This window comes from Panthera pardus, unplaced genomic scaffold (assembly GCF_024362965.1).
Source record: "Panthera pardus isolate Hobbes unplaced genomic scaffold, ASM2436296v1 HiC_scaffold_12, whole genome shotgun sequence".
NCBI classification, from domain to species: domain Eukaryota; kingdom Metazoa; phylum Chordata; class Mammalia; order Carnivora; family Felidae; genus Panthera; species Panthera pardus.
In genome coordinates, this window is record NW_026526677.1 from 57,061,439 (window position 1) to 57,075,742 (window position 14,304).

At 50.1% G+C, this 14,304-nt stretch overlaps 1 protein-coding gene across 4 annotated transcripts in view; it reads right to left on the reverse strand.

Annotated features, from left to right (window-relative positions):
- Positions 1 to 4,157: 4,157 nt before the first annotated feature.
- FAM168A (family with sequence similarity 168 member A) overlaps positions 4,158 to 14,304 on the reverse strand; it is a 190,587-nt gene continuing 180,440 nt past the window's right edge. For all 4 annotated transcript variants that reach the window (XM_053900077.1, XM_019449765.2, XM_019449763.2 and 1 more), the window contains 4 exons: positions 14,039 to 14,181; positions 12,131 to 12,305; positions 10,670 to 10,800; positions 4,158 to 9,955 (listed from right to left, as the gene is read on the reverse strand). In XM_053900077.1, coding sequence (XP_053756052.1) covers positions 10,688 to 10,800; positions 12,131 to 12,305; positions 14,039 to 14,181 — 431 coding nt within the window. In that variant the 3' untranslated portion in view covers positions 4,158 to 9,955; positions 10,670 to 10,687. The remainder of the gene's footprint in view (positions 9,956 to 10,669; positions 10,801 to 12,130; positions 12,306 to 14,038; positions 14,182 to 14,304) is intronic.

Sequence of the window (14,304 nt, forward strand, 5' to 3'; positions counted from 1 at the left end):
TGAAGAGCTTCTTTCCCTGTGACTCTTCCCAGGTCATCTGGCCATTCACCAAATAGCTGTGTGTCAGGTACTGTGTGTGGGACAGGCCATCCCTCCCCTCGCAGTATTGGCTCTGTGGCAGGTAGGCATGGGGACAGCGGGTGAAGTGGGGCTGGAGGAGGCCCCTCACTTCATCAGGTTCTCACTGAAGCCCCTAGAGGTAGTGCTGTCCAATAGATATATATAGTATGTACGAGATATGTAATTTAAAATTTTCTAATAGCCGCATTTTTAAAAGTAAGAAAAAGATAAGCTTAGTATCAATAATGTATTTAAGCCAGTATAACTAAAGTATTTTCATTTCAATATAAAGTCAGTATAAAAATTATGCATGAACCACTAATTTTTTTGTTTTGAAATCTGATATTTTACACTTAAAGCACATCTTAATAAGAACTAGCATATTCAAGGGCTCAATAGCCACATGCGGCTAGTGGCTCCTATCTTGGACAGCACAGCTCTAGAAGAAGTGGAGCCTGGGAGATGGATGGGGTCAGACCTGTTGGGAGCTGGAGAACGTGGGAAAGGGAAACGTGGTCTGCAGAGAGAGAACAGCATGTGCAAAGGCCCAGGGGAACTACGAGGAACTGGAGAAGCTGGAAGTTGAAGGTGACAGGTGTGGAGACTGGATTGGGTGTGGGCAGAAGACAGCTACACGTGCTCTTGGAAGCCATCAGTCTTCTGCCAGAGATGCCAAGGAACCTCTAAGGCATTTAGGAAGGGGAGCTGGTCAGCTTGCTCTTGGTCACAGCGTGGAGGGTGGAGCAGGAATTCTGCATGGAAACTGTCGCAGCTGTCCAGGCAAGAGGTGGTGGAAGCCAGGGTGTGGGGGGCAGGATCTAAGATTCCTAAGATGGAACTGCTAGGACTTGGTAACAAGATGTGGGTCAACAGATTAGGGCCAGCTGGGTGGGGAAACCGGAGGAGGAGCCCAGGAGACAGCTGTGATACAGCCCCCTGGGCGTCTGGAATGTGAAGGCCTGAAGTGCTCGAGAGACCGACCTGGGCTACAGGAATATTTAGAAGCACTCAAGTAGGCATTTGCACCAGGACTGGACCAGGAAAGAGGGCTCAGGGCAGACTCTTGGGCTGCCCCAGAGGCGCTGCCAAGGAGGTGGGAAGGAGACCAGGGAACTGCAGTGTCCTGCAAGTGAGGGAAGGGGAGTGAGGGGCAGGATGGTCCACAAGGCCAGGTGCTGCCACAGGGTCAGGACTGCAGCAGTCCTTGGTTCGTGGACATGGTGAGAACAGGACGAGGTCTGATTGGATTGAGCTCCCCACAGAAGCCAGATTGTGACAGGCGATACTGGTAGGGACTTGGGCCCCAGGGAGGTAAGGTTTTTAATTCTGGGCTCTCTAGGTATTGGTATATTTTTTAAAGGTGGAAGAAGGGGACACGTTTAAATGCTAATGGGAGAGTCCCAAAGAGAGGCTGAAGAACCGGATACTGATGTTTGGTGGAGTCTGGGGAAGTGTGGAAAGGGACAGCCTGTGGGAGTCCCAGACCTCCTGGATGAAGGCGGCTGGTCAGGATGGGACTCCAGAAGGCCCAGCTCATGTTTGCTCTTGCTGCTCCCCTGAGGCCACAGGTGCCACTACTCCTACTCCCAGACCCCTGCCCAACCCGGCCAGGGCTCCCTAAGGCTGGGGCCACAGCAGGATGGCAAAGTGAGATCACCATCTTGTCTGTGGGCAGAGGCCTTTCTCCTGTGCAGAAGCCATGGACCTGGCCCAGTTAGCAGCACAGAAAACTCCTGCCCAGAGAAGCTGGGCAGACATGCCTTGAGATTTGATCTCTCCCTGCCTCTTTCTTGCCTCTCCAGGGCACAGGCTTCTCTTTCTGAGGCTTCTGAGGTGTGTAGGAAAGGGAGAGGACTTCCTAGGGCCTAGGAAACAAAGCTTTCCCTGTTCTAGGAGAGAGGAGGGAAAGAGACAGGCTGTACATCAGGAGGAATTTTCTGGAGCACCATGGGTTGCCAAAGTCTAAAACAGGTTGTTCATTGTAGGGGCCTAGTGCATCATCCGTGCTCCCAAGGAAATGTTCCCTTGGACTACCAGGGTCCACTTGGTGTCCCTATTTGCCAACTCTTAGCTGCATGTCAAGATTTGGCTTCTCAAACTTGGCTGTCCCCTGAGCCAACCAACCCCACTTCACCCAGGACTTGGATGACACACCAAGATGATGAGAAAGCAAGAGACGGGGTGGGAGTTGGGTCCCTCCCACTCTCCAGCCTCCTTTCCCAGGGGAAGGCTGGACTGGGGACTCTAAACGCCCTCTTGCTGTGGAGACTGAGGCTGGGTCTGGCTTCCCAGGCCAGGTAAGAGATAACCCTCACCTTGGTGCTGGGCCCTGGGGTAATAAGCACAGCTCTTCTCCAGCACTGCCTGCCAGCCCCCACCCCCCCAACCCCGGCACCCCATTTTTTGCTTGCTGGAAGGTCAAAGTAGGACTCTGGCCTAAATTTCTTCACCTGTCCCTAAAAGGATGGGATGCATTGCTGAGGGATCAGGTACGGGTATATCCAATACCCTTGGCCTTCAGGGCCCCCACCCTCATCTGAAAGTTTTCCTGGCTTGTCCCTCTGAATCTTGGCAGCCCTGGGAGCCAGAGGACAGACTGGGGCGCTGGGCTGAGGGAAGTTCTGAGTCTGACCTTTCCTTATTCCACCCCTCACCCCAAGGACCAAAATTGTGAGTATGGGGCCCAGATCTCCACCTCCCTGTCTGCTCCTGGTCCTCAGCCCTGCCATTGTGACCTGGAACTGAGTCCCTGGAAAATCCCTTTCCTGCTCTGGCGAAACTGCTGTGACACAGCCCAGCAAAGTCTGTGGCCAGAGGTGCCCTCAGCCCCCACACATAAGAGCTTTCCACTGCAAGGGAGGGAGAATGAGTCTCCTGTGAGGTGAGGACAGGAGGGAAACTGGGGAGCATGCTGCAGAGGCACAGGGCATGGGTTGGTAGCAAGGGCTGGAGAGTTAGGAGTATATCCTGAAGTCCAATTACAGCTCTAGTGTGAGCCAGGTCAGTGAGCCTCTTGGGGCCTTAGTTTTTTCTCTAGTTGAGGAGGCTGAAATACTTGACAGGCTATAGGAGCATCAGGATTTGGGGGCCAGGCCCTGGGAGGCAATGGTGGCTACAATGACAAGGGAAAGAAGCCTGGGCCTGGACTAGGGCAGTGGCTTTGCCCAGAGGGAGGAGGAGGCAGAGATTTAGGATGGAAAACGGACAGTAGTTGACCATTTGGGTGGAGACCACATAACCTCCCTCGACTGTCCTTCTGTGACTACAAACCTGTAAGCTCCTTCTTCCCTTGGTTTCCCAGCTGACAAACTCTCCCTTTAAGCAAACACAGACACTGCCTCCTCTGGGGTGGGCAGGGGAATGTGGGGCCTGGCCAAGTGTGAGCTCCGACTCTGAATCTCACGGCTCTGTGACCTTGGCCAAGGTACTTACCCTCCTTGGCTGCTCTGTCTTGAGGGCAGGGTTAATAAATAGGGCTCGCCTCCCATCCTGCTGTGAGGATTTTGAGAACTAGCAAACATAAAGCACAGCGCTGGCCACACGGTGAGCCTTGGAAGATGGCAGCCTTCATCATTTATGACCTCCTGGCCGTGTATCACACACCTCAATTAGTCCAGGTGCTGATGGTCACTTCCCAGACCCCTCAACTGAATCCCAAGGAAGCCCTGCTATGCCTGAGGGGAGATGCAGCATAGTCATTACCTGACTGGTGAAAACAAGGTTAGAATCAACTTGGGGAACAACCCAGGGGACTCACTGGCCTAAGAGGTGGTGTCTCCCTGCCCCAAGAACCACCAGTCTGGTCACCCCGGACTTTTTTTTTTTTTTTTTTTGGAAACTTTTTTTTCTTTTAATAGTTATTGAATGTTCTACAGCTTACAGTAAATATCATAGTTACAAATTCTTGGCTTCAATCTTTCAGAGTGATCACTATCTGATCTTCAAAACAAAATGAAACAAAAACCCAAAAGAATCCAAAACAACAAAACAAAACCAGATTTACACTTCATACACACAAGGCGAGGCCACGGGGCTTTCCAATCTTTACACTCCAGGCTGTGTTTTGAAAACACTGATAAGTTCTTTGATCAAACTACTTGGAAGACACCGGTCAAAGGTTTATTATTATTATTTTAAATGCTTTTCTTTTTAAAATGTGAGTTCCAATAAAATTTAAAAATTAGATTCCAACCTGTAGATTAAAATGAATTAAAAAATACAAAATCATATACAATGCTCTCACAGGGATGTTACATGCCACGAGAACAGGTTTCTCTGTCACGTGATATGATATAGGGATGCAATGCCTTTAGTCAGGAGATAGACCCTTGGGCCTTTAAAGGTCATTATAGACAACTCCAAGTTGCTAGAGGCCTGGCCTTACCTCCCCTTGGGGTAAGGAGGAGCTTGAGTCCCACCACAGATCCACACGATCTGGCTGACTTGAGAAGGTGGTCTGTGGGTAATCCCACTCTTTTCCTGACTCACAGGCATGAGGAGGAAGGCTAGAGCCTTGAGATGCTGGTCTTGCTGGGGTCAGGCCCAAAGAGGATTTCACCCATTTGACTCCTATGGGCTGGTACTTATCTGCAAAGCTGTTCTATAGGTTCTCTTCAGGAAGGAGAGTACCCACTCTGCCAGGAGCTGCAATGGGTCCAGGGCCTCACCGCCACAGCATGAATGCCCAGGGACTATGGATGCAGCCGCAGGGAAGCAAGAGCTCTAGTTACCCTTTCTGGTTTTGTGGCAGCCAGTCCCAACTCCTGTGTTCCTCACTTGGCCACTGGGTTGGACTCAACAGCATGCAAGATAGAAAATAACCATTGGAGAAACTGAGGGAACAGGGCCCAAGTCTGGCTCAGGCAAAGTTGGCTATGGAATGTTGAAGCTGGCCTGCCAGGCAGGAATTGTGAAGGCTGGGCCCTGGAACCATGTAATACATAACTTCAGAAACAAGTTTTCTAGGAGAAGGGAACACAGGTAAAGGACAAACCCTGCAGCCAACCTGGCATGCCCATGGAAACTTGATCTCTGAGGCTCAGGAATGGAATTCAATGTTAGCCTGGTTGAGTTTCCTCTGCTGTTGGGCTGGGCCTGGATTCCCCTGGGGCTGTGCCCCTCCTACCTGCTCACTCCACTGCCTAACCTGCCCCTCTCTGGACTCTGGAGCTTGGCAAGCAGCTGGGGACCGCACACTCTGTAGTGATGTGGTAGAACAGAGGGTGGAAAAACAGGGCTTCCATTTATCTTCACTCAAATGCAACTAAGAAATGCCATGGTGATACCTAAATGATTAATCCAGCCAGAGTGCTATAACCAAGACCACACAAAGACCAAGACCCATGTCCTCCAGGCCTTCCTTCTCTGGCCATGAGGCAGACCCAAGGAATTGGGTATGCAGGGCTCCGGGCTTGGCTCAGCCAGGGCCTCACTGGGGCTCTTGGCTAAATCTTGTCTACACAAGGACGCCAGAACTTGGTGACTAAGGGCCTGCCTGCGTTTTATGCTCCATGTGATTCATTTCTGAATGCCACTCAGAACAGAGTAAGCCCCTCCAAAGGAGCATTCCTAGCTGAGATTGGTAAACCTCAAACTTGGAACTATACAGTGTCTCTCTTGGTCCTGGTTCTCACCCATGGGAAAAGCAAGCCCAGGGATTGAAGGCATGTGCTTTTGGCCATTCAAGGCTACATCAGGTCCCCTGGGAGTGTCGACTCACTGCGTTTGGACAGTGGGCAGGCCCTCCAGGGTCAGAAAGCAAGGGGTATGCAGGCTTCCCTGGGACACGGGTCTTTCAATGGACAGAAACCTGGGGGCTGCCCTTGAATGTGTCTTCAGCTCTCGGCATCATGACCCCAAAGTGTTATGTTCAGGTTAGGCCTTCTGTTGCCAATTTTCATCCTCCTGGTGCTGCCAGGGTCCTCGGGGCCCCTCATAAAAAATCTCAATTGGGAAGACTGAGCTCCCCAGGTCTTTTGGAGTCTTCCTCTGTTTGGAACAGACAGGTAGCAGCCCACCCCTTCTTAATGCCTGCCATTGAGATCCAGCAGGTGCCAGCAGAAAGAGCAGAGGATTTGAAGAGTTCAAATCTCAGCTCTTTCTCTTAACTGTATGACTTTTGGCAAATCTCTTCAGCCATTTTTTTTTTTTTTTTTTAAAGTAAGCTCTAGGCCCAGCATAGGGCTTGAACTCACAACCGAGATCAAGAGTCACATGCTCTACCAACTGAGCCAGCCACATGCCCCAAGTCTCCTAAGCCTTTTAAGACTTAAGTTTTTTCCATCTATAAAATGAGGATTTGGCAATCAATGAATGTCAAAGCACTTTGTACATTAAAAAAACATGTGGATAGGTTTGTGTGTCCTTGTTCGATATTTAGATAAGGGGATATACACTTTAGGGTCATTGCCAAGAGAGAAGAGCCACAGCAACTGTCCCGTCTCATGAGGAAAAAAATGTTTTCACAAGTGGCAGGAAAGTTATGTTTCAGGCTCTCACCACTGGGGGGCACTCCAGACTCCAGATTCCTGGGCCCCAGGCTAATGAGGAAAGGGAGTCAGGTACAAGTTGGGGAAGCCAAGAGGGTTGGCTGGTGACTAAAACCACCTGTACCCCTAACCCTGGCCACCAAGCTTGTGGTACTGGGGGCAGGCACTGGAGTGGAGGTGTCTGCATGCTGGTGCCAGCACTGTAGCTCACTATGTCATGTGGGCACACTCCTTGTCCTCTCTGGCTTGCTGGCCTTCCTAACAATGACAGGGCCCTTCCAGCTCTGACCTTCTGTCCAGCTTTACCAATGGGCCACCCAGTATCTTTAGATGCCTCCCAAAAGATGCCTATGATCCTGCCACGAATGTTCATTCTGCCAGAGGCACACTACTACTACCCCTGCTCTCCTGGACTTGTTCCCTTTGCGATGACTCCCCAAGCTTGGCCAGGCTTGTGGATCTCCGTCAAAGCAAGAGGGGGAGGCCAGCAGAACTGGGGCTCCGCCATGCACACTGAAAAGAGGGTGCTGGACTTGGGGCTCTTCCAGACCACAGCCTTTCTGTACCTTGTTTTCGCCTTGGGGCCTGTCTTTGATCTGGAATTACATACTAGGGCAAAGAAAGGGTGCAGAGCATAGATGCTTTAGCCCTCAAGCCTGTATGTGCAGTCAGACTGGAGGGAAAGCAGACAAACTGGGATTCAAGTGGCTCTGCCACTTATGAGCAAATCACTTTGCTTTCCCAAGTCTCAGTTTCCTCATGGATCAAATAGGAGGAATAATCTATTTCACAGGGTTAAGCCACATGATGGATGTGAAATTGCTTTGTGAACTGTGAGGTACTAGATGTTAGTTTTTCCTTACTGGCATAGGAAGAACAAAAGCAACAGGGCCATTCCTAGGTCTCCTCCTTTTTACTTCCTCTCTGTGGTTCTACCCAGCCCACCTAGAGGTAGCAGGGTACATGGAAACCTATTAGGATACTAGCTAGCATTCTGCTCACCTTGGCAAGCTCCCTTTTCTTCTACAACCAGTTTCCTCATTTGTTAGATGGGTGTAATAACTCTGACCCCGTCTCTCTCTCTCTCAGGGCCAGTAAATTAAAGGCTGTGAAGTGCTCTGAAATCTATGAAGCACCTGACAAATGCAAAGGTTTCCTATTATTATCATTAGTATTATTTTGGCATTTTCCACACACATATGACATAATCTAGAACAACCTTCACCCACCCTTACAAAACCAGAGAGTAGGAGGAGGTATCTGCAAAAAATGGATTAACACTGGAAAACTTTGTTGTTTTAAAATGAAACCCCATCAGCACTCTAGAACAGACCATTTAGAATAGCTAGGTTTCTCCTTACTGGTCCTGCAGTTCCCTGGAAAGCCAAGAAGGTGGGTCCCCCAACTCCTGGCTCTGGGTTGGATGCTGATGGGCTTTGCCCTCCTGGGAATGCCAGACAACCTCTGAGGTCCTTCTGGCTCAAGAGTTTCCTGATTTCTTCCTCCTTTAAGGGAGACATGGGAGGTAGGGGTAAGGGTATGTCCAAGTGCATGTGAATTTAAAATGAAAAGGGTTGTTTAAAAGTCCCAAATGTTATCAATGATCCCATTTTGTACAGTAAAATGTTCCTGCACCCCCACCCACACAGGAGCTGCTAGCTCAGCCAAAAGCTGGGTGCAGGGGACAATGCTGGGCAACCTGGGCTCCTGGCTGAGACTAGCCTGGACTCCTGACTGGGGGGTTCCTCTTCTCCCATGAAAGCCCATGCCTCCTGGGCCTCATCCTTGTCCCCTTCTCTTTTCAGGAGGAGGGGCTTTTGTCCTAAAAGCATAGATCCTCCTTTTCAGCCAGCCCGCTTTCTCCTTCTCCTAGGGCTGGAGTCAGGTATAGAACGAAAGTTCTAGATGTCTTCACAGAATTTCCAAATGCTATTTCTTCATTTGCAATTTCTGTTCCTGCCATTTGCCCCCATGTGACCTCTGCCCAGTCTTTAACCCCGCTTTGGAATCGATGGAGAAAAAGAGCAGAAACAAAAGCCCAGAGACTGTTCCAGAGTTCACCGGGTGTGAGTGCTGCTGACTTAATTTCTACAAAACCAAGCCAATCCATCCCTAGTTAAATTTTTGTGGATAACATGCCCCATGGTAGGAAGCCTGCATTTAATGCTAATTTACTGCAAGATCTAGGGAAGTCCTTTCATCTTCTCTGAGCCTCAGCTTCCTCATCTATCAAACAGGGGAATGGATGAGATGATTGCTAAGGTCCCGTCAGTTCCATGAGTCTATGAAATGTTTATTGCTATTGCTTTTCCTTCACTATCCTGACCTTCAGAGCTGCCAGCACCCACCTGGAATGTGGTTCCTTCACTTTGGCCGTGAATGGCACAAGATAACCAAGAGCCCCACGGACAGGCTGGTGAGCCCTGGCACTGGGAAGGGCAGAGGGAAGGGAGAGAAATGCCATAGGTTCCCACTCTAATCAGGAGGAAGCATCTCATCAGAGTGGGTCCCTGTGGGCTCAAGGGCCAAGGTCTGGATTACATAGGGCATCTGGCCTTCCAAGGCTTTGGGAGGCTGGGATACCATCACCCTGCAGCTGCTTGGCAGGACTGAGGTCAAAATTACATTTTGAGGAAGTGCCAGGTCAGTTAACAACACTGTGCAAATCAGAAGGTCCAGGCCCAGACAATTTGGCGAGAGACCTTACAAATCAAAGCCAGCAGGCAAGCACCTCTCTCCCCTCTTCCTTCCCCCAGTGCCCTCCCTCCCCCCACCCTCCCTCAAGTTCTCCCAAAGAAAGAATCTGGTTTTCCCAGGTTCTCACCTGGGGTATTAAGCTGCTATGAACACTCCTACCTAATTCAGGTGGTCCTGTTCTCGGTCTGTTGCGATGGTTCTCAGAAGACATTTCCTTTGTGTCAGGACATAGTAACGTCCTAAACTAATCTTGCTCCGGAAAAATAAAGAACAATCTCCCAGAGATGTAACCTGCTCAACAGCTTTGAGTTCCTACCCTAGACCCAAGGGCCACAAGTGTTACTCTCTTCAAAGGAAATCACACCTTCAGCTGAACCATTGCAATAAACCCTGCTCTCTGCCACTAAACTAGGATCCCCGGGGACTGGATGCTTGGGGAAGGAGAGAAGAGCAGAGAGGATGTGCTTGGTCAGGAGGAGGGGACAGAGCTGGAAGGGTAGCTGCTAAGAAGGAGACATTGGGGAGAGGCAGGAGATTAGAAAAAGCAGCTTTTACAAAAACCAAAAATAAAAACCAAAACCGTTAAAGATGCATAAAGTGACCCTTGCACTTCCGTTGTCTCTTCTTGCAAATAGAGGTGGTGCTGCTAGGGAACTGCTCCAGCACCTGTGTAAGACTTGAGTAGTTGCATACAATGTGTGACTCCAGATCTGAGGAAGGAAGAGGAGAGCCATTAGTGACCATGATATTCCTGTCAGGCCATTTCAGGAAGCCACTGGATCCCCTCCCCTCACTGTGGGAGCCCTAAATGGAGCCCTCTGTGCCTCCCTAGTGGAGCTGCCTGCTTCCTGTCCAGTGCCCAGAGCTCCTGGAGGATGTGCAGGGTAGGGGAGATCAGGAGGTAGGGCAGAGGTATTAAAAGTTGATGTCCCTCAGGAGCAGTCGAGGGCAGTAAGGAAGCTGGTGGGTGGGGGGGATGTTGGCCCAAGGTCTCCAGCCGCCCCCCTCCCCCGCTACCATCGCCAACATCTGATTAAGGTAAGATTGCATCTGAAGAATGAGGACCAGAGTTAAAGGAAGTCTAGAGACTGTAGGTAAAGAGCACAGAATTTAGCACTAGAGGGCTGGAGTTCAAGTTCCAGCTTAATTCTTACTGGTTAAGTGATGTTGAACTATGCATTTATCAGTAAAACAGAACTAATAATCCTCATTTCACAGAGCTGCTCTAAGGATTATGAGATAACATACGTAAAGTATCTAGAACATATGGAAAGTGACAGCTATCATTAAGGGTAATATTACTGAACTCAGAGCAGGAAAGCAACTGGTAACTGTCACTGGCCCCTACCAACACCTGTGCTTTGCTAGGGGCGGTTCTGGTATTTGGTCATCCTCCTACCTCTCCCAGCCCAGGCCCCACTCACTTGGATGGGCTGCAGGCTTTACCAGTGCGGGGGCACATAGCTGTACGCAGGGGTCCCTTGGGCCCTGTATGTTGGCATGGACACAGGGTGTGCCCCAATCGCGGTGTGCTGGGGTGCAGTCAGCAGGGTACCTGAGCATCCAGAGAGAAGAGTAAACCCAGTGAGGCTGTCCCAGGGTGCTGGGATGAAGAGGATGAAGCCATGGTCTTTCACACAACTGCTCCCCAACCTGGGCCCCCCACCTGCTCATGAACTTCCTGCCCCTCCCACCTTGCCAGGCTTCATCTCGTTAGGGAAAATTTTGCTGATACGCCAAGACAGAGTCAATCACTCATCTTCAGTGGCCTCCTTCTACTCTTCTTTGTATGCTTTTTGTAATCTACCGAGTGGAAATTGTTGGTTTATATGGTTGTATTTCCCATGGGCCCTGCTGTTCCTAAAGGCAGGGCTCTGGTCTGATCTATCAGTAACTGGTCCACAGGACCAGAACGAAGGCTGGCACCAAGCAGATATTCGATAGCTTGCTAACCAGATTTAGGGAATGAGGCCTCAACAACCCCTTACATTAGGGGGCCACATAAAATCCCAATTCTCACCCCCTGCCCACTAGACCCCTTGTACCCTCTTCCCTCAAATGATTCTTTAAAAGTTGGGTCTCTAAAAGTTATCCACAACCCTCTTATCATCTCATGCTCTTCTTTTGAATGTCCACCGTGCACCCAGAGACTTCCCTAAACTTACTCTCCCAGTGTCGTCTCCATCCCTATCCTCAGGGTTCCTGAAGGGCAGGGCTCTGATGTGATTTCTGGAGTAAGCCAGAAATGGAAAAGGGGTCCCTCATGCCTTACAATTAATTATTGGACAGGGGCTTAAGCTTCTGCCTGCTCAATAACATTAGCCCCGTGCACTCCCTTCTAGAACCCTGCTGCTACCAGAGTATTAGTGCCATCATCTTTCCTCTAAATGACAGCCTCCCCACTGACCTACCTGCTTCCAGCCTCTCCTATATAACTGTGCCTCCACCCTGCAGCCCAAGAACGTTTAAACCAAAACCATCTCTCCTCTGCTTGAACCCCTTTGCTAGCTCCCCATTACCTAGAGGTATTCGAGTCTCCCCACTTTACTTTGCTGACTCCTCCAGCTGCTCTTCCAAACCCATGCCCCTTTTTTCTAAGGGCCTTGGACCATTTCCATTCTGTGAACGTGTTATGCTCATGTTCCTTCCACCTGGACTGCCCTCCCCTCTTCCATCTCTCTGGTCAGCTTCTATTCACCCTTTAAGGTCTAGCTCAGTATGTCCTCCTCGGTGACATCTTTCTCATCCCTATGGACAACATTCCCAGAAACCCCCAGAACACAATTTCTCATGCTATGGGACACTCGATTCCATGACTGTGTTCTCCAGTCTGTCATGAGTTTCTGGAGAAGGGGGATGGACACTGACATAGATGCTGCCCTCACCTGCTGACATTGCCATGGTGGTGCCGGCCACCATGCCCATGGCCACACCGTTGGTCCGGGGGGCAGCAACAGGCGCTGGGTAGATGGCAGAGGGAATGCTGTTGGGCTGGACAACCGTGGTGTGGTGGATGACGTGGGGCTGGGCAGCATACACCGGCTGTGTGTAGTAGGCTCCCTGAGGGAAAAGAGGCCGAGGTCACACAAGCTTTTGGAGATGTGGGGTAGGACATGGGGAGGAGGAAAAGGGAGGGGGAGCCTGTTCCTCCCAGACCCTATGGGATAGGGCCAGATAAGCATGGACCTAGAGATACAAGGTCTGGGCCCCAGTTGGGATTCTGTGTCTGTCTTACTACATGACTCTGGACAGTGCAGTAACGGGCTCAGCTTTTCGTTATGAATTATGAAAAATAAGGCTCCAGCCCTGTCCTGCTTTGCTCCTAGGGTTGCTATGATGATCTAATAGGGTAACAGCCCGAATTCTGACATTTTAAAATGGTTGGATCTTACTGCAGTGTGCTTCTATGAGCTGCCTAAAATGTAAGGGCAGGGACCACAGTCAGTGAGTGAGAATATGGATGGGGCTGGTGAATCCAGACCACTGTGTACATGCACATGAGGAATTACCAGAGGGGCGATCACACTGGTGCGAGTACTGCCGTTTTACCTACTGGGGACTGTCACAAATGCAGAGCATTTCCCCAGATGTCTCTTACTATTTCTCTTTAGGCAAAGAGGTGAGGATGGAGACAGTTGTCTTAGGTGACTTCCCACTGCCTAGATCACAGGGCTGCTTCCTGCTGCCACAGCCCACAGGCCTGGTGACCTTTGTGGGGAGTAGACACAGCCCCCTGGGTCATCTTACTCCAGAGCTTTCCCAATGCCTCTACTAACTAATGACAGGAGCCTCAGAATATGGGTTTATAATCCCAGAGGTCTGAGAACATAGTGCAAAGCAGCCTACCACAAACCAGAAAAACGATCTCCAGCCCACTGTTCTATCTTTTAAAAGTTTTGCATTCTATTCTACAATGTAGCTTTTCTTTAAATCAAAAAGTGTTCTCCTCACTACTTAAAAACCTCATGTAGAACTGTCAGCCGAGAAAAAACGTGCCATGTGGTATGCTGGAGCCTCATATAGTCCCTGTCATAGCCATCCCCTCAGAGTACACACATTCTCTCTAGCTGAAAGAGCCCAGATGGGGACACTAAGGCACTCAGAGAAATAACTTACTCATGGTCACACAGGGAACTGGTGACAGAGCCTGAGAACTTATCTCCTCCCTGTTCAGCTCACAGACTTTATCAAGGAAGGGTAGGTGTGGGGGTTAGGGAGAGAAGCCCAAGACACATGGGGTCTCATCCTGACTCAACCAACAGCTCCCTGTGTGACCTTGGACAACTCACTCTCCTCTGGGTCTCAGCTTCCCCACTTGTATAAAAAGGAATTGAGTGGAGTGCCTGGGTGGCTCAGTCAGTTAAACATCCAACTCTTGGTTTCAGCTCAGGTCATAGTCTCATGGTGGTAAGACTGAGCCCTATATTGAGCTCCACACTGGGCGTGGAGCCTACTTAAAATTCTCTTTCCCTCTCCCCCTCATTCTCTCTCTCCAGAAAAAAAAAAAAAAAAAAAAAAAGAAGGAATTGAGCTAGATGATTTCCAGGGGCCCCTGCTCCTTTGACATTCTGGGCGCTATTCATCTAAACGGCTTCATGCATCACCCCTGAGGGGCTGAGGTGGGGTGAGGGAGTCTGTAGACTACAGGGCTACCATTTCTATGATATAATAATGGCAAGTGGTCAGAGCCATGAACTTGCCTTCCCTCTCTTCCTTACCCACCCCCAACCCTCCTAGGCTGGTCACTCCTTTACCTGCAGAAGTGGTGGGCCCAGGCTTCCACATGCACCTACCTGGGCATACAGATTCTGCTGGGGGTAGGCACTTCTGATTGGATACATGGCCGTCTGATAGGGGTTGGGTGATGGGGAGTAGGGGGGTGGAGCAGTATTACTCTGGGTCGGTGGGACCTTGTACGGTGTCCCTGCAGTATATCCTGTACCAAGGCAATAAGAGAGACTTCCAGTTAGTTGACAGAACATTGTCAGAAGGTAGCAGGTCCCAGTCACGACTCCCCAGACAAGGATGGGCTGATTCCAGGCTGGAAACACAGATGAGA